This window comes from Protopterus annectens, chromosome 2.part1 (assembly GCF_019279795.1).
Source record: "Protopterus annectens isolate FY-2018-M chromosome 2.part1, PAN1.0, whole genome shotgun sequence".
Classification (NCBI taxonomy): Eukaryota; Metazoa; Chordata; order Ceratodontiformes; family Protopteridae; genus Protopterus; species Protopterus annectens.
The window spans coordinates 1,384,475,309-1,384,495,098 of NC_056729.1; the positions used below are offsets into that span (position 1 = coordinate 1,384,475,309).

The 19,790-nt window shown below is 40.9% G+C and overlaps 1 protein-coding gene across 2 annotated transcripts in view; it reads right to left on the bottom strand.

Annotated features, from left to right (window-relative positions):
• Positions 1-19,790, bottom strand: part of AGBL5 (AGBL carboxypeptidase 5) — a 2,459,386-nt gene that overhangs the window by 389,282 nt on the left and 2,050,314 nt on the right. For both annotated transcript variants that reach the window (XM_044062862.1, XM_044062863.1), the window contains exon 13: positions 15,812-15,939. In XM_044062862.1, coding sequence (XP_043918797.1) covers positions 15,812-15,939 — 128 coding nt within the window. The remainder of the gene's footprint in view (positions 1-15,811; positions 15,940-19,790) is intronic.

Here is a 19,790-nt window from a genome sequence, read left to right on the forward strand (position 1 = left end):
CTAGTAAAGTGCAGTTGTGTATACTTACCGTAAATGTAGACATTAAGAGTGTATTCACTGTTGCAGTCATCACATTTGGGTTATCTGCCTGCAGGTAGCCCTCAGCCGGCCTGAATACCAGAGTCTTTGGATTTCTGCGTCGGATGCTGACGCTTCTTCCATGACGTCAGGTCATCAAGGGTATAAAACATGCAGCCGACGCCATTACATCAGTTTTTCTTGCCCCAGATATCAGATGCCCCCACATTAGGAAGCAATTATATGGTATGGTACACCCCCATCAAAAAGCAAATACACATGAAAAAAAAACATATATACCAAACAAGAAGGAAAGGTAGAGCCAAGAGAAGTCAGGGGGCAGGACTGCAACAGTGAATACACTCGAACATCTACATTTATGGTAAGTGTACACAACTGTACTATGTTCTTCATTTTTCACTGTTGCAGTCATCACATTTGGGTTGATTCCCAAAGCTAAGGAAGGGAGGAGGTAGTTCGAGAGCATTAGGGCCAGCTATTAAGCCCTGCAAGACTGCTGTGGCAAATCCAGCTCTGGATTTAGAAAAGACAGGCAGGTGGTAATGCTTGGTTGAAGGTATGTACAGAGCTCCAGGTAGCAGCTTCCAGAATGTCCCTGGTAGGAACTCCTCTGAGAAATGCCATAGAGGTAGATGCAGCCCTGGTGGAATATGATCTTATCCCCTGTGGGGTAGTTTTTCCATGGTGCGTGTAGCAAAAATGAATGCAATGGGCTATCCATTTGGAAATGGTTTGCTTTGAAATGGCCTTCCCCTCTGCCCCTGCAGCAAAGCCAACTAGCAGCTGGTCAAATTTTCTGAGAGGCTTAGTCCTGTTCAAATAGAATCTAAGTTGTCTGTGCACATCCAGAGAGTGCTGTATCCGTTCCCCTTTGTTTTGTAGATTAGGATAAAAGTACGCAAATTAATGGACTGGTTTAGGGCCACGCTAGACACCACCTTGGGTATAAAGGAAGGATTAGTCCTGAGGGAAACCCTGTCCGCATGGAAGATAATGAAGGGTTCCACTGCCATGAGGGCCTGTAATTCATACACTCTTCTTGCTGGAGTGATGGCTAGAAGTAAGGCTGTTTTCCAAGAAAGGAATTTCAAATCTGCTGTTGCAGCTGGCTCAAAGGTGGGAAGAGTGAGCTTTTCCAATACAAAGTTAAGGCCCCAGGCTGGAATGGGAACTCCCCTGGGGGGTCTTAGATTTTTGGCCCCTCTAAGGAATTGTTTTAGCAAGGGGTGAGAGAAGAGGAGTGGCTCAGTATTATAATGTGCTGAAATGGCAGAGGCATGAATCTTAACTGACGAGAAGGATAGGCCCTTGTGGAGCATCTCTGTTAAGTACCTCTAGAATATGAGGTAAGCTGGGCACCGTTGTGCCCATCTCCTGAGCCTGGCTCCAGGAACAGTATCTTTTCCACTTTTCAGCATAGGATTTTCTGGTACTAGGCCTCCTTGCCTCCAGAATGACATCCCGCACCTGCTTACTGAGGGATGTTAGAGGAGAGCTCATGGAACTAACCAAGCTGCAAGGTTCAGGGTTTGAAGCTGAGGGTGCAGAATCTGGCCCGCCTGCTGGAACAACAGGGAAGGGGTCTGAGGCAGGTGCCATGGTTGTAGCAGTGTCATACTGCACAAGAAGGGGTACCAGTGCTGGCGTGGCCAGTCTGGTACAATCAGTATTGCCCTTGGCTTGTCCTGTTTGATCTTTAGTAGAACCTTCAAGAGGAGAGGCAGAGGGGGAAAGGCATAAATCGAGAGGCTTTCCCAGGTAAAGGACAGGGCATTCACTTTCCAAGCTTGACTGTGGGGAGTTCTGGTGCAGAATTTGTTCAGTTGGTAGTTCTGAGGGGAGGCAAACAGATCTATCTCTGGAGTCCCCCATTTTTCCTCAAGAGGTTGAATATTTTGGGTTCTAGTTTCCATTCTTGTGGGTCCATGAGATTTCTGCTTAAGTCATCTGCCAGTGAATTTAGTTTGCCTGGCAGGAATTGAGCTTGTAGGTGCACTTGGTAGCTCAAGGCTGAGCTCCACAGAGCCATGGCTAGTCTGCAGAGGGGGTAGGAGTGGGTTCCACCCTGCTTGTTTATGTACCACATAACTGTGGTGTTGTCTGTCTTTACCAATAGTTGTCCTGGAAGAATAAGGTCTTTGAAGGCTATCAGAGCATTCTGTATAGCTAACATTTCTTTTTGATTGATATGCAGGTGCATCTATCTTGGGTTCCATTTGCCCTGAATGCACTGCCTTGCCATGTGAGCCCCCATGCATAGTCTGATGCATCTGTTGTTAGGGTTTGGGCGGCAGGAGGTAGAGTGAAAGGGAGTCCCTTGTTGTGGTAGCAGGCCTCCGAACACCAAAGGAACTCTGTCCTTGGACAAGGAATGATAGGAATCATTGTTTCCAGGTCCTGAGAATGTTGGCACCACAGACTTTTTAAATACCATTGGAGTTTCCTCATATGCAGTCTTGCATATGGAATTAGCAGAATACAAGAGGCCATGAACCCCAGAGCTTGCAATATTTTCCTTGCAAAAAGCTGGGTTTTTGTGGCCAATAGTTTGAAGTAGGTTGTCAAACATGTTTCTCTGGAGTGAGGGATGCCATCTGGAAGTTGTGTTCAAGCTTGCTCCCATGAATACAATCTGTTGACAGGTTACTAGATGAGATTTCTTTTCATTGATGATGTACCCCAGTGAGGTTAGAAGTTTCTTTATGAATGACAGGTGTTGTAATAGCAAGTCCTGGCTTTCTGCCTGAATCAGACAATCGTTTAAGTATGGGTAAATTTGAATACTTCTCTGCCTGCAAAATGCAATGGCTGGAGCTAGACACTTTGTGAACACCCTGGGCGCAGTAGATAAGCCAAAGGGAAGTGCAGAGAACTGAAAGTGCATGGAGCCCGCCCTGAAACTTAGGTATTGTCTGCAGGATTCTCTTACTGGGATGTGCATGTAAGCTTCCTTTAAGTCTAGGGTTGACAGCCAGGCATCCTTGGCTAGCATAGGAAGAAGCTGTTGAAGAGTTAGCAATTTGAATTTTGGAACCACCAGAAAGGTGTTGAGAATAGAGAAGTCCAGGATAGGACGCCAGGAGTTTTCTTTTCTAGGTTCCAGAAAAAGTCTTGAATAAAAACCTTGTCCCCTTAGTTCTGCTGGGACGGATTGGTTTGCCCTGATACTGAGAAGAGAGAGAACCTGCTGTTGGGCCTCCACCCATTGATTTGGGGGGAGGTCAGGCCAACCATTTGGTGTTGGTAGTGTGTGGAAGTGGAATCTGTATCCTTCGGAAACTATGTTCAAAACCCATTTGTCCTGGGTAATGAGTTCCCAGTTTTTTGCATGCAAGGCAAGCTTTCCTCCTAAGGGAGCAAGTAGTTGAGCAGGGCTTGGAAGGGTTAAGGTTAGGTCATTGGGCCATTTTTCCATAGGGGGGTGGCTTAATACTCCCTGCTTTGGAAGTGGGAGCCCCCCACTGCTTAGATCTGTCCATAGCCTGAGACTGAAGTCCAGGTGGTCTGCTGTTCCTGGGTTTGGACTGAGTAGGCCTGGAAGGGACTGGAAAGGACTAGTTCTTTGAAGGCCAATGCCTACTGAATCTGGGAGGCTGCACTTGTAGAAAATCTTTAACTGTTTGCATAGATTTAGCTTTTTCCTCCATCCTTTTGAGGACTTCCTCTGCTTTGTTGCCAAAAAAGGTGGTCTTGGTTTAAGGGTGCATCCAGTAATTTAGCTTTAACATGATCTGGCAAGTTTTGTTCCTTAAGCCAAGCATGCCTTCTAAGTACAGATCCAGTGACAGCAGCCCTGCAAGATGCTTCTAAAGCATCAAAACCACATTGCAAAGTATATTTACTAACTTGTTCTGCAGAATGCATTAATTCTTGCAAGTCTTTGTGTTCAGCACAGTCAGGAATCAACATAATTTACTGTTTAAGTAGTCCCATAATATGTTGCTGATACTTTATAATATGAAACTGGCAATTTAAAGCCCTAATGGCCAAAGCAGCAGAAGGGTATACCTTATTACCCAATCTGTCTAAGGCTCTAGAATCTCTATCAGAAGGGGTAGGATTTTTGGCAGCAGTAGTGTTAATGCCTTTTGGTCCTTGGGAAATGGTCTCTGGATCCGCAGTAGGATTCTTGAAGAGGAACTTGTGAGAGTCAGGTACTCTGTAGTACCTGTCAGGTTTTCTGGGAGCTGGAGATAAAGTGTCTGGGGTAAGGCTAGATTCCAAGAAAATATCATCTACAATAGCCAGAACAGGAGGGATAGCTAGAGGCCTGTGTTGAGGCAGAAGTAAGAATTCCCTAAGTCTCTTTTTGGACTCAGAATAGTCCTGGCTTTCCCAGCGGAAATGTTCCCCAAGGGTATGCAAGGTTTCACCAAAAGAAAAATCTTCCGGAGGGGAAGCAGAGGGAATGGAATCTTCTGCATCAGAATCCTCATAAGTAGAGAAGGGAAAATCCTGGTAATCAGAAGGAGCAGAGATATCAGATTCCTGATCAGAAGAATCAGAAAGACAATCGGTTCTAGGTCTCTTAGAGGGGGAAGGCTGGCTTCCCCTAATTAAGGTAATAAAGTCTTCAGCCATTCTAAGCATTTGTTTTTGAGGCATATTGGCCTGAATCAGCGGTTTGGTCGTCAGTTTTCTAGGTGTAATGCAAGTTTTAGGCCTGAGGAATTCGGTACTTCTAGTTGGAAACGATGCCATCGGTTTAATATGAAAGTCTGTAGACCTGAAGACACCCTCAGAAGCCTTTGCCTGCACAGCGGCTCCAGACCCATCCAAGATAGAGACATCTGCAGGTTCCATAGTCAAAGTAGTATCTCGTGGCATACCGGACTCCGAATGGGTCTCAATAGAGGCCTGCGAATCTGTAGTAGTGGGTATCAGGGGCTGTGAAAGCGCCTCACGGAAGCGTCGTTGGCAGTTTTGGACCTATGCTGTCTGTCTCTGTCTTTATCCTTATGTTTTTTTGGAAGATCAGTAGTTGGATGACTTAACGAAGCCATTTCGGAGTACGGAGATCAAGAACAAAAGTATTTAGCTACAAAAACAGCCCGACAATGAATAGTTTGGGCATTGAACAAGGCACAAAACCAACAATGAGGGACGTCGTGGTCTGGGCCTAAACAGGTGATGCAGTAAGAATGAAAATCTCTATGAGGTATTTGCTTTGCACAGGCAAGACAATTGTTAATTTTTTCGGACATCGGTTAGAGCAAGAAAATAGGATCCCCAATGGGGTACTTACCTCTTTTGAAGACTTCGGGTCTGAAACTCGAAAACAAAAATTTCAGGAGTCGACCGACCAGCACTTGCAAACTGCTTCTGCTTTGGGCACCGCACGACAAGAAAGACTGATGTAATGGTATCGGCTGCATGTTTTATACCCTTGACGACCTGACGTCATGGAAGAAGTGACAGCATCCGACACAGAATCCAAAGACTCTGGTATTCAGGCCGGCTGAGGGTACCTGCAGGCAGATAACCCAAATGTGATGACTGCAACAGTGAAACACGAAGAACATCTGGCCTCTTGCTGGATCTGGATTCACCCACTTTAACCAAGTGTCCTGTCTGTGAACCAACTGGCTATCCATCTGGAGATGTAGGGATTTATGCCCAGTTTTGTAATATTATTTAGACCACCTCAGTGGGGAATTGTGTCAAATGTCTTGGCCAGGTCAAGACAGGTGGTATGTACTGTTTTACCCTCATCCATGGCCTTAGTGACTTTCTCAAAGAAATCCATCAGATTCAGTAGGCATGACCTGCCCTTAACACAACTGAATTGGGTAAGGTCCAGTGTTTGGAGGTTTCCAATGCCATTATTTATCAGGTTCATGATTATTATTTCCATGGCCTTACATACAAGACTAGTCAAACTTATGGGTTTATAATTTCATGGCTCAGTAGATGGTCCCCCGTTATGCAGAGGGATGACTGTTACTGTCCTCCACTCTATCGGGACAAAGCCAGTCCAGAGGCTGTGGTTAAACAGACATCCTAATGGGTCTGATAAATCCTGATTTAAACGGTCTAAGAGGCAATCTGGTGTATTGTTAGGGCCCCACTAAAGCAGTGTTTTTAGCTTTAAACAGCACAGTGGCAATCTGTTATTTGGTGATAACTGGCAGTGGAGTGGTGGAGGGTATTTCTTGGAGGAGAACTGGGGGTGATAGGAAGGTGAAATTTCAGCTGAATTTGTCGGCTGGCAGAGTTGCTACATCTTCTGGTTGAGTACAGGTGATGCCATCTGCAACTAATTTTGCACATTGTTGGGTACTGCCCTTATGAGTGTGGACATAACTGAAAAATGCCTTATGGTCATCCTTAGCTTTGGAGGTTATTTTTACTTCCAAATCTGCTTTCAGAGACTTGACAAGATCCATGAATCACTTGTTTAGATTAATGAGGGGCTTTCTGCTCTGTTGTGCACATTCCCTCTTACTTCTCGACAGGAGTTTCTTTCTTTTGTTGTACAACCTATTAATACCACACCTCTGAATGTGTTTTCTGGATTTGGGCGAGCTTGGAAACTAGCTATGCTATCCCTTAATAGGAGGTCATTTACCTTACAGAAGTTCTTAAAAGTTTTTGGAGTAAGGTGGGGGGCTAGTCTTACCTTTACTTCAAAGGACACCGCTTTGTGTTCTGACCTTACCAGTCAGGACATCACACGACAAGAGTGGGGAGTGGGGTGCAGCACTCTCCCATACTTGTGAGTACCAGATTTAGGATATGTGTTCCCCTAGTGGGAGTGTAGACTAGTTGCCCCAGGGTATTTGAATTTACAGTCAAGAAATCTTTGGGCCTGCATATTAGTGGTCACGTATGCTTTCTAATTAACGGAGGGGTAGTTAAAATCAACCATGAGTATAGTACTGGGCTGGATGGTGAGTGATTCTAGTAACTTCAGGTACGATGTATGGGTTTTCTGATTCACGGTGAGGGACCTGTAGCCAGCAAGAATATGGTAATTGATTTTTCCCATGGTTATTTGGTTTTGGTTAAATTGGTTTCTACAACGCTGCCTCCTCTTGAACCCCAAAAAAACCAAACACCTCCTCTTCACTCCAACCCGTAATTCCCTCCCAATTAACTTTTCAGTCTTATCCAGTAATGGTACACTCATATCTCCCGATCCAACAACTAAACTTCTAGGGGTAACCATTGATAACAACCTGAACTTTGAAACCCATATCAACAATACCATAAAAACTGTCAACAGGAAACTAGGCTCCCGCTATAGGATAAAACCCTTTCTCTCCCCACTAGCCAGAACCACTATTGACTATTCCCACCTTATCTCCACACTTCTCTATGCTTCTTCCATATATACTAACTTGTGAAAAAATAACCTTAACAAGCTAGCCAATGCTTATAATAGCATTGCCAGATTTGCTACGGATTCCTCCTTTAGGACCCATCACTGCCACAACCTGAAACAATTAGGCTGGTTAGAGCTTCTGAATCAGATTCACTTTAAACAACTCACCATTGCGCACAAAACCCTTTTCCAACCTACCAATACCCCAATACTTGCTAGTTTCACTACCCAATATAAGAACCTTTCAACTTTACGCTCATCTAATAAACTATTAGTATCAACATGTAAATCTAATAACATGGCAGGAGATGTTCTGTTCTCAAATGCAGTTGGAAAGTATTGGAACCAACTCCCCCATGAACTTACATCACTGTCTTCATTTACACTTTTTAAACACAATCTGATACTCTATCTTAAAACCCACTGGTTATGTCCCTGTACAAATCCAGACTAATCGCATACTATATCTCAAATACCCTCTCTTAAGACCTAATTCCTGCACTACCTGTGTCTTTTTAGATCAAGGCCTATCCTTGGCAAAAACATATCTTATCCTAATAGATATAATTTAAAATACCTAGTTAAATTCTTCTGCATATAATTCTAAAGCATCCTACCTAAGGCAGGCAACAAGTATTGTTTAAACTGTGAGCATTGCTGAACTGTTGAAATTTGAAGTATGTATTTGTTTAACAATAATGAAGTCTTGTACATAATGAAGTCTTGTACATAAAGTCTAAAATATCTTATCTAATGCTTGTAACACGTTTTTTGTATAAACTGTGAAGATTCCTGAACTGTTTAAAATTTGTAGTATTTAACATTATAACAACTTGTACCTGTATGTTAGTAGTCTAGTAATCTCTTGGAGTTTATCTCCCCGGGACTCTACTGAAAATGGACATAAATCCAGTTAGACTAACCCGGTCAACAAATGTAAAATAAAAATAAATAAATAAAATATTTGGACATGGAATGGCTGAAGCATATCATATTGTTTGACCAGCCTTGATATGTGCTTATCCTTTATGTAGATAGATACACCTCCACCATTTGCTCTTTCGGAAACCAGGAATAACAAATGGACTAACTAGCAAGGTAAAGTAGAATTACCATTCACTTCAAGTGATTAAAAGAAGAACTGAGTAGATTGTGGTGTATAGTGTTAAGTACTTATCTGTCTCTAAATGCCACAGATCAAAACTGTAGCCATGTCAGACCTCCCAACCGTCCCGAATTACTCGGTTTTTACCGAGTTTTGGGGTCCAAATTAAGGGGTGCCACGATTCCCGAGTGGCACCCCTTCATTTCCGATTTCTTTCCTTTTCTTTTTTTATTTTTTTAATTTTCGCGCTGTCAGAGCTGATGTCATCACGTGCGTGATGATGTCAGCTCCGTCAGCACTACCAGCCAGTCGGAATTGAGCTCAAGGAGCTCACGTCATCATTTCCGGCTGGCTGTGAGCAGGCGGGAAGTACTTTGCCGAGAAGAATTTGAAAGTAACTGAAGAGTAGTGAAGACGTTACTGCTGCTGAAAGAATGCTGTTTTGGACTGAAACTGCTTCCGAGAGAAGAATGCTGGCTTTGAGGTCAAATCTGCTGGGCTGGCTGCTGCTGTTTTCATTGTTGGCTTGGGACTTAATGTGCTGGCGCCTGGCTTGGGACTTTGCTTTAAATCTGCTGCCGACCCGTTTTCGCTGCTGGCTTGGGACTTTGGGATGGGAATTATTTACAGGTAAGGTGTGTGTGTCTGGGGTGCGTGCATGTCCGAGAAGAACTGTATTTTATTTGGCAAAGTGTGTCCATTAATGCTGCCGCTTTATCTTCTTGTAAGTCCGTTAATGCTGCTGCAAAGTTAAACTGTCCGTTAATGCTGCTGTAAAGTTAGTTTAACAGCTACCGAAGGATGTGTGTGTGACTTAGTCCATTAATGCTGCTGCAGGTTCTGCATTTTATCTTCTTGCAAGTCCGTTAATGCTGCTGCAAAGTTAGTTTAACAGCTGTCTTGTATTTTTTCTTCTTCAAAGTTAGCCGTTAATGCAGGTTCTGTATTTTATCCTTAATGCAAAGTTAAATAGCTGTCTGTTAATGCGACTGAAGGTAGGGGTGGGGTGTGTTCTGTATTTTATCCTTTATGCAAAGTTAAACAGCCATCCATTAATGCTACTGAAGATAAGGGTGGGTGTGTTCTGTATTTTATCTTCTTGAATGTAAATAGTGCTTACTGGTTATTGCAGAATTCTTTTGGCTACTATATTTTCCTACTTTGTGTTATGTTCTAGTCATGGAGTTAGTATTCTAAATATTTTTGTTCACTGGAACAATAGCAGTACTACTTTCATTTATCCATGCATTGATCGAGGTTAGCCTGAATTTCTATCATCCTTGACTACAATGGCCCATAATGCATTTTCTGAATTTTCTTTTTTTTTCTTCTAGGCAGGAATTCTATTTCAAGTAATGTATTATATCAAAATTTTGTTGGCTGGACACAAAAATTTAAATACCATTGGAATGTGGACAATTGGAATTCACTTGACAGAAATGTATATGCTGAATGTTTTCTTTGGATTGAAGCTGAAGTAGTCCTAATCTCCCAAAAAGGGTACACTGCTTTGTAATAGTCTGTGTTTTTCACATTTACCAAGTCCTGTTTAATACAGTAGCACATTTTGTAGTAATCTCTGCTACAAGATATACAATATTTAATTAACATTTTCTAACACTATACAAAATAGTACAAATTAACATTGCACATATATTAACCTCGAGTGTCCTATACAGCTGTGGCATTGCATTTCTTCCATGTATACATTTTAAAATTGTATATTGTAGACGTGATCTTTAATAAGGACAGAAATTACAGTGGGATTTTCTCCTCTATGTTAAGGTTTGGGTGATTTGGGTCTGAGGACAAATATTAATGGACTGGGAGCAAATCCAACCACAAACCACACTGCCTTGCAGTACATCATTCCTATTACACCATGGATGTTTGTTTTAAAATGTATTCTTAGTTTCACTGCTTTCAGATGACATTACAGGCCCATGTACACTGTGTATGTAATGCACTTTAATCTCATTATTGAGGGCCTTGCTCAGACACTGAGGTTTAACAATACCAAGGTATTAGCATAAGCTGGGTAAAAGTAGATTTGCTGCCAATCTGACTTTAGAATAAACTGAGTGGCTGTCATATAGTTTAAAAATGGAAAATCTGGATGCTGTTTTGTTGTATAACCAAACCCACACCACCACTTGTTTTCAATGTTTCTTTGGTATGTTCCTCTTAATATTTGTGGTTTTCTAGCAAATTAGTGAGAAATGAATTCACTAAATGATAGCCATTTAAGTTTGTCTTCCTATTTTCAGAAAACGCATGGTAATGCAAAACATTTTATTCTGGCAACTTTTATAAGATTATACAAGCAATGTTTAAAACATGTCCCCTGTTATGGGCCTTTACCCCCCCCCCTCAATAAATGTTTGCTTTTTCCAGATTTCTTGTGCTGCATAGTTCTTCAGGGGAGAGCAGTGTAATGCTGCTTATACCAAGTCTGTTTATGTTAGTAGCACAACAGGTAGAACACTTGCTTTTGATGCAGAAGGTTGTGGGTTCTACTCCCTCAGTATGTAGATGGATTGCTGATACTGTACTGTGTTGTACTTTTAAAGGGGTGGATGCTGTAGTTTTGAGAATGTCCTCTTTGGCAGAGATGCCTAGTAAATAATGAACCTATTATCAGTTTACCATCCATTCCCTATTGCAGCAATATTACTAGCTTATTACTTTTTTAATGCAACATAGGCAAGTTATTCCTCAAGGGCAACAGGCACTTTCTACTTTCTTTGTAGATGTAAGGTTCTTCTCCCTTCCCAGTGATCATTCATTGCTACACATTTAAAAAAATGGTTACTATTTACTACAAGGTCTGAGCTCTGGGGCCATATTTTGGTTGTCTGTTCTTCAGTTTGCGTTTGAAAGTTGGTATCCCACAATTCCACCAGAGTGGGTGGGGTTACATAATTATGTATGTAAATTAGATGTTAATCAGCGTACAGATTTGTACCTATTTTTCATGGGCCTTGTCCAGATTTTTGATGTTTCCAGGTTGAGAGGTATGAGCCATGTACTTCTAGGGACACCCAACTACTGAGAAAGATCAGGCCATGAGACTGATATCCTCTTCCAACTAATCCTTATTCCTACTGTGAATCTGCACATCTGTGACCCTAATTAAAAATATCTAACACTCCAAAGGCAGAGCCATCAAAGTAGGGGACTCAGCATTTATTAATGTATTAAGGTATTAAAGTAAAGCACTGCTAACAGTCTAGACTAAATAATACCTTAAAAGGACATCTATATTTCAGTTTGAAATAAATTACCCAAGTTCCCACCTATAAAAGAAAAAAAAATCAGTGCCTGCTTAGCTGCTGACTCAGGAAGATGCACAGAAACAGGAAAGGTGTTGAAAAGAATCCTATTTCTTCATAGTGACAATAGAACTCTCAGGTCTTGTGCTGTTCTGTAAATTGAGCCAAGTTAAGGGACCAACTGCTTTTGTTCTGATCACAGAGGACTGGGCACTAAAGGATAACATAAAATGATGGAGTAGCAGTATCTAATAGCAAGCATTTAATATTTGATTTATATGCAGTTTTCACTAAGTGAGAGAAATGGGTCAGGAACTATCTGGTTATTTATATACATGCAAGAATTGAACTTTGGATGGATTATACATTTTTTTCTCTAACAAATGTAGTTAGCTGGCAATAAGGAAACTGTCAGCTTATCATCTGTCTTGCTAGCAAATGCATTTATGCAGTTCTTTTACATGTTATGCAAGTTTTTTCTTTGACGTTTTCTAAGCTTTTACTGTTTCTAATGTCAGAGGGTACACAGTGCAAAGTTGCAAGAGCCATCTTGGAGCAGGCTTTTTCTTGGGCAACCAATCCAAAATGGGGTCTAGTAGTTATTGGGACTGGACCTTCACCATCTGGCTTGTGTGTGCAGTTGACATTTCTGTACTTCTTCTAAGCAAGTGGAGGACAGTAATCCTGCACTAGTAGTTTACAGCTCAGGAAGTTGAGCATAAGTAATGCTTTAAATGTGATTGACACCCAGTTGGTTTTCGATAGAGGAATACAGCTGTGCTTTTATTTGCAAGCTAGGTCAATGAATTTGCTTATTTTGTTAACAGCTACTTTTGGAGGGTTTTGCTATTTTCTGCCAAATTAAGAGCTGTTTGGGGAGTGAGCTAGCTTCATAAGAAGGTTAGTGAGGTGGTAGGCAAGCTTTAGGATTGATAGCATTGTTTTGCATGTCAGATTTGTATGGTATGCAAACTCAAGGTGTTGATCTAGCCAGATGTTGAGATAATTTTGCTTCTTAGACCGAGAGAACTGAGGTAACTGTACCTAGTGTGCCTATTTGTTTGTTGTTTTTTTTTTGGTTTATTTTATCTTATTTGGGGGGGCTCCTGAACTGTGTTAACGAAAACTATAGAAGTGTTTGAGGAGTTTATTGCGAACATTTTTTGGCTTCCATCCATTTCCAGATGCATTCAAATATACACTGGGCTTTTCTCTCTAGTCAGGATAAGGAGCTGTCTGACTGTATAACTACAAGACCAACAACACACTTAAGACTAGTAATAACAAAGGACAGCGAGTTGCTATAAAAGGTTAATAACAAGGGTTCTAATATGGAACTCTTTGGGACTCCCAATGCCAGGGATCTTGTATCTAATGTGTTAAGGTGGCATGCTACTTGGAATGTTTTGATGGTGAGGTAATTCTTAAACCATTTGATTACCGAGTCATAAAACCTGAGATTCACTAGAAATTTAGTGTTTGTTCATGGTCTACTTATGCAAAGGTTCTTTGTAACAGCTATGAAATGTTTTTGTACTGTTATTGACGTGTTTCACATTTTAATCAGATTTGGTTTGTTACCTGACATATGTCTGATACTGGAGCTACTGAAGAATCTATGCTGTTTGTCATTGAGAATTCCATATTTGGTAATATGCTGATAAATTAGCTTAGTTTTGAGTATTTGCTACAAGATGAATGACTGCAGTTGCACTATTGTCAATTGCAGCACACTGGATTTTGACTTTAGCAAAAGGAGTTATTTTAGCATGTTTGAAGTCAGCAAAGGTGATGCCTGTTGGAAGTGTCAGGGTGAAAATATATTCAAGTGATTTACTGATCAAAGTGCATTCTAGTATTGGGAATTTTCTGACTACGGTTGGGAATGGATAATTCTTTTATTGTTAATTTTTTTTTAAATAAAGTTGATTTTAAAAATTAGTGAAGTCACTTCAACGGATTCAGAGAAAGTTTACTCAACATTAGATGAGTGAAAATGCTACACTGCTTTGACTCAGATGCTGGAATGCAAATATTACATTTTTGTGACATTTCAGAGACCAGACCATAGCACTCTCTGGATTTTTGCAGAATGTCTAGATTTTTGTCTCATACTTTTGACCTTTTCCTCATAAAATTTTGGTTTTCTAGCAAATCACTGGCATGTCATTGGGCACTGAAGTCAGAAAATAATGTCAGGCATTTGAGGTTCAAACTTCATGCTCTTCAGAAAATTTATGCCAATGTACAGCTAATGTACATCCTATTATTCATAGGTTGGTACTAGGCTATCGGCCCTAGCGCCTATACAAGCCTAGCCATAACAATTCCCTGGATATTTCTTCCCACAATATTTACTTCCCTGGAACCCTGTCTAGCAGGGCAACTGATGTGATCCCCGGGGTGAATTTTCTATCTTCCATCCAATTGTCAAGCTTCCTTTTGAAGAGGGCTAAGGAGGCACTCTGCTTGACATGTATGGGCAGTCTATTCCAGAGTAAGGGGAGTCTCTGGGTCAGGAACCTATCCCTCCAGCATGTTTTGTTCATTGTGATGACAAGGTTTAGATCCCTAGAGCGTGTGGCTTTGAGGGATTGGGATTTGTTTAGGTGGAGCATGTCCAACAGCTCAGGGTTTGACATGGCCCTGTATGTTAAGCAGAGATCGCCTCTGAGTACACGATATGCCACAGATTACAGGTGGAGTTTTTTTAGACAGTCAGCATATGGCATCTGCTTTAGGCCTGTGATTCTTTAAGTGAGGTATTTCTGCAGCCTTCCCAGTTGTTGCAGATGTCTTGTGAGGTACATACAGGGTTGCCAGATGTCCCTATTTGGGCGGGACTGTCCCAAGATCAGCAGTCTGATCCCGAGTCCCGCACTGCCGGTTTAAATCCCGGGCAGCCTCCGCTTTGTTTTTTTGACTGGCCCGTATACCGGCATACGGGCCAATCAAAAATCGCTAAACACGGAGCTTCTTGTGTTTAATGCAGAACATCGCAGTTCCACATTAAACAGAAGTAGCTCCGTGTTTAGCGATTTTTGATTGGCCTGTATACTGGTATACAGGCCAATCAAAAAATCGCAAAATAGAGCTACTTCTGTTTAATGCGGAACTGCGATGTTTTGCATTAAACAGAAGTAGCTCTGTGTTTATTTATTTTTGATTGGCCCGGGCCAATCAAAAAAAAAATAAAGAACAAACTTCAAAACCACGCAAACTATGAAGTATACAAATAATGGCTGCTACCACAATCCAGACAGTATGTTCCATAGTAACCACAAATCGCTTCTTTCGTAAAAATGTCAACTGATTTATTCACCATAAAATAAAATAAAAACTAAACACAGTCAAATTAGACACCTTTCGTCTTTACCACATCAAAAAGACTTCTTCAGATACATCGACTTTGACACTCCCCCCACTTAAATACCTCATTAATCTATCACATGACATAATCTTAGTTCAAGTGTAACCTACCAATTTTAAAACTTTGTCAAATCATTGATTGGGGCCTTTGTCAACTCATTATTTATGATTTTGTCCAGATTTCTTGCTCTAAGAGGTTGAGTATTACTAATACATGCTTTTTGTGTAGAATCAGGTAGAATAAATTAAATATCTTGGGTACTGTATTGAAATGGATAATGGTTCAAAGTGTATTGTGAAAGACCGAATGGAAAGTTTTAAAGTTGGTCTAATGAGGAATGAGTACAGTGGGACAATGACCTCCTTTTTTTCGAGATGAAAAGCCCTTAATGATGAGGTGTGCCACATAGAAGGATTTCCTGACTGTTGTGGCGATGTGGTTATCGAAGGTGAGACCACTGTCCAACTGTGTCCCTAAGTTTCTCATCACACTTTCTAGGTTTGTAAGAGCAATATTTCATAAATGCCCCTATTTTGGGGCCTTTGTCAACTCATTATTTATGATTTTGTCCAGATTTCTTGCTCTAAGAGGTTGAGAGGTATAGACCAGAGAGGGAATAGCAACAGTATACTTCTTATATGCAACAAATCATTGATGATGTACCACAAACTACTCTTGGCTGATAAAGACATGATTTTTACCTGCAATGGCAATAATCTTTGCTCTTTAACAGTGGAATCATCTTGGGCTTGATGTCCTTCATGAGTTCCATTTATGACTATTAAATCCATGTTCTTACTGTAGGAATAAAAGCAAGGACTGCTGTTTCCTAAGTAAAGGATAGAGGGAAAAAAACATTTTGCACTCTGAATAATGGCTAGAATCAGTTTGCCTAAAAAATCTTTGTTTTATGGCTACAGGCTCTGGTGTCAAATTCAGATATTTACTGTAATTTCAAAACATTTATATAAAAAAATTATATAATATGACTCATCATAATATAAGATATTTCATTTAATGGCACAGATTTTCATTTGAAGTTATAGACTATAGTTGCTAATTTTCAACCATACTATGCAATTCAGATGCAACTACATTTGCAATGCAACCGTACTGCTGGCTACTTCTCTCGTGCTAACAATAGCTATACAACTTCTTCATCTGCCTGGTGCCGTCTATGTCCTTGGTATTTCAAAATCTTCTATAAAATAAGTGAGTCCACACTGAGATCTAGTCTAGTAACATGCTTCATTTAACTTTTTTCTTCTCTTACAGTAGTCTTCAATGGCATTTCAGAAGAAACTTCATGTACAAGGCGATTTAAGAGAAAGATGTTCAGAACAGCTTAATGATTAAGGGGTGCTGGTATGGCAAAACTGGGAATACAATACACCATTTCTAATGTTCATGCAGTCTGTATCACCACTTTGCCACATTTCTCCAGATGAGCTGAAGAAATAACCCTGACAAGATACTATCACCCACCCAGAGAAGCAAGCACAGTATACCTCTGGGATGACAACATGTAGCTGATAAACAAAATTATGTACTTATCATGCTGCTAGATCTTTTCATTCCAGTCCACCTAATCTAATGTATGGGTCCTCAAGCCAGTACTCTGATCCCATCTAGCACACAGCATGCCCTAGACTCTAGCCCCTTTAAGCAAGCTTCCTACACCATAATCCCTCTGTCTCCTTAACTACCTCAGATCTAGTTTGATGCCTGCATGATGGAAGCCTGAACAAGCATCTTACTTTGGATCAAGGCAATAAGAATGATGATCCTTTAAATCCTACACAATGGAAGAAAAATAAGAGGTAAGATTATCATATTGGAAACAGGAATGAAAGGATCTATTGCTATGCTAATTTTGTATTCTCTTCTTTCTGTCCTTCTGATCCAATGTATGGGTCAGAATCCCTAGCTATGTATATCTGTGGGTGGCTCATGATAGCAGCCCTTTCAAAATGAAGGCACCACATGAAGCTCAGGAACTTCAGTCCAACTTATAGTGCTTAATAAAGGCATGCATTGAAGACCAGAGGGTTGCTTCTCATATGTCATTAAGGGAGTGAGCACTGAAAAAGGCATTGTACCCATTGCTCTGTTGGAGTGGGCTCTGGATCTGTCTAACAAAAATTTAGTGTGGAGTCCATAAATGAAAGAAATACAATTTGATAGCCATCTTGAAAGGATGACTTTGGACCTTTCTTACCAAATGTATTGGGAGAGAAGGAAATGAATAATTGTTTTTCCAAATGACAGCAGTCCTATGAAGATAGAAATGTAGCTGTCTGTGTACATCTAGTGTGTATAGAACATATTTTCTTTTGTCTAGATAACTGGGAAAAATACTACTAAATGGATGGATTGATTTAAGTTATCTTCAGAGGCCACCTTAGGGACAAATGAGGGATTAGAGTTCTCAATGCGCCACTGTCCTTATACAAAAATAAAAAGATGTATGGAGAGACGAATGAAAGAGTATGCAACTCAAACTCTTCTAGCAGATGTAATTGCTGCAAGAAAACAGTTTTTCAGGACAAAAATTTTAATTCTGAGGTAGCGGCAACCCCAAAGGGAGAATTTATTAAAGCTGTTGGGATGAAATTCAAATCCATGGTAGGACTGGATCTTTCACTGGTGGGCAGAGCAGAAAGGTAACTTTGAGAAAGGCTGTGCACAGTTTGTTGGATGCCAATGAACAGTCCTGAAATCTAATATAGAAGGACAAAATTGCCACTAGCTGAAAGTTAAACTAGAGCCTACATGGAAAAGAGTAGCTAGGAAATGGAAAACATCTGAGATAAAAGCTAAAAAGTGATCAACATCCTGACTACAGGCATACACCACAAACATTTTCCACATAATGTGGTATATTTTTCTTGTGGAAGGTTTCCGAGAAGCTGATAAGATAGGAACTACTTGAGGAAGGGAAGAGTCCCTCACCATCAATGGAACTGATGGCAAGGGATTCTTCATTACATACTCCAATAGTATGTAGTACTAAAAAAATCTGTAGCTAAATCATAGATATGCCCTTGTTATGACCCCACATAAACACTTACCTCTTCCTTCTGCTACCAATTTCTTCCTCTACTACTTCTATCTCCTAACACTGTTAGGATGTTAAGGTTTAAGCAGCTTTACCCCCAATTCTTTATGTAATACGAACATGTATAAAGTTATTTCTCATGTATTAGTCTATTGTATGTAACATAATTATGTTTAGAATTTGTTTTGGATTTCTCAAATTTGTAAACTGTTATATATTGCTATGGTTCGATTTTTGTCTTTTTATTTTTACTTTGCTTATTTTTTATATAATTATATAAGTATTTGGAGCTTTTCTCCTCGGGTCTCCACTGAAAATGGGCTTGATCTCAATTGGACCAATCCAATTAATGAATGTCAAATAAATAAATTGGAGAAACTGTGAAGTGAGCTTCAGGTTGTGAATGTTCAAGGTGAGGATCCCCAGAGGGGCGAGATATGAGATCAAGGAGCAGATCTAGGAGCCAAGGGGATGAGAGTTCAGGAGGGAAAACGAAGTCTGTCACAGTCAATAAGCAATGAGGATGACATTTGCACTGCACTGTAGAACTTTCTGTAAAATTCTTAGAACTAGGGAAAGGAGGGATTAAGCATAAAGTAACCTAGTTGGCCAATGTTGTGACAGTATGTCCCTGGGTAGCTGTTATAGAGGGGAAATCATGACAAAGAACCTGCTGCATTTGGTACTGCCCTGAGCTGCAAGAAAGCTGTAACAAGGACTACCTCAGAGTCTGAATATCTGTTGAGTAACTGCTGGATTGAGGGACTATTTCTAAGGCTCTGGGAGATTCCTGCTGAGTCTGTCTCCTAGAATGTTCACTTTCCCAGGAATGTGTGTTGCTACCAGAAAACACTGACACACCATCACCCACTGCAAAAGTCTCACAAGCCTTGCAACACAAGGAGAGGGAGAGGGTTCTCCCCTCATTTGTTGGCATACCACAGAATAGTCAGTGTTGAATCTTTGGATAGAAATCACACCTTGGGGGAGGCAGTCCTAAAGTTCCCACAACACAAGGAGGACTGCCCTCAATTTCAAGATATTGATGTAATCCTGGCCTCATTCCCTATCCAAAGATCTTGGATAATCCTTCCATTATAATGCCCCCCCCCACTCCAGGGAAGAAGCATCAGTGGTCACTGTCACTGAAGGTGTTACAAAATGAAATGGCTTGTTCATGTGTAACTATGGAGAAGTCCACCACCACTGAAGATGGCATATGCAAGATTGAGCAAGAATTACAGTTCTGGAAAGAGGAAGTGAACTTGAAGTAGCTACTGAAGTATGCTCATGTGATACCCAGTGAACTGAACAATTAATATTGAAAAGGCCTAGTGGAATGTGTTCTGACCCCCTGAGGGGCTGGCTTCCCATGGTGCTTGTAGCAGAAGATTTCCTGAATGGCTTAGTTTTATCAAGGTAGACTCTAAGCTGTCTGTGCACACCCAAGGCGTGTAGGATCCTGTCCCATTTATTTTGAGGATTAGGGAAGAAGGTTGACAAATGGATGGATTGGTCGAGAGCCACACTGGACACCACTTTAGGCATAAAGGAAGGGTTAGTCCTGAGGGAAACCCTGTCAGCATGGAAAATAATGAAGGGTTCCACCGCCATAAAGCTCA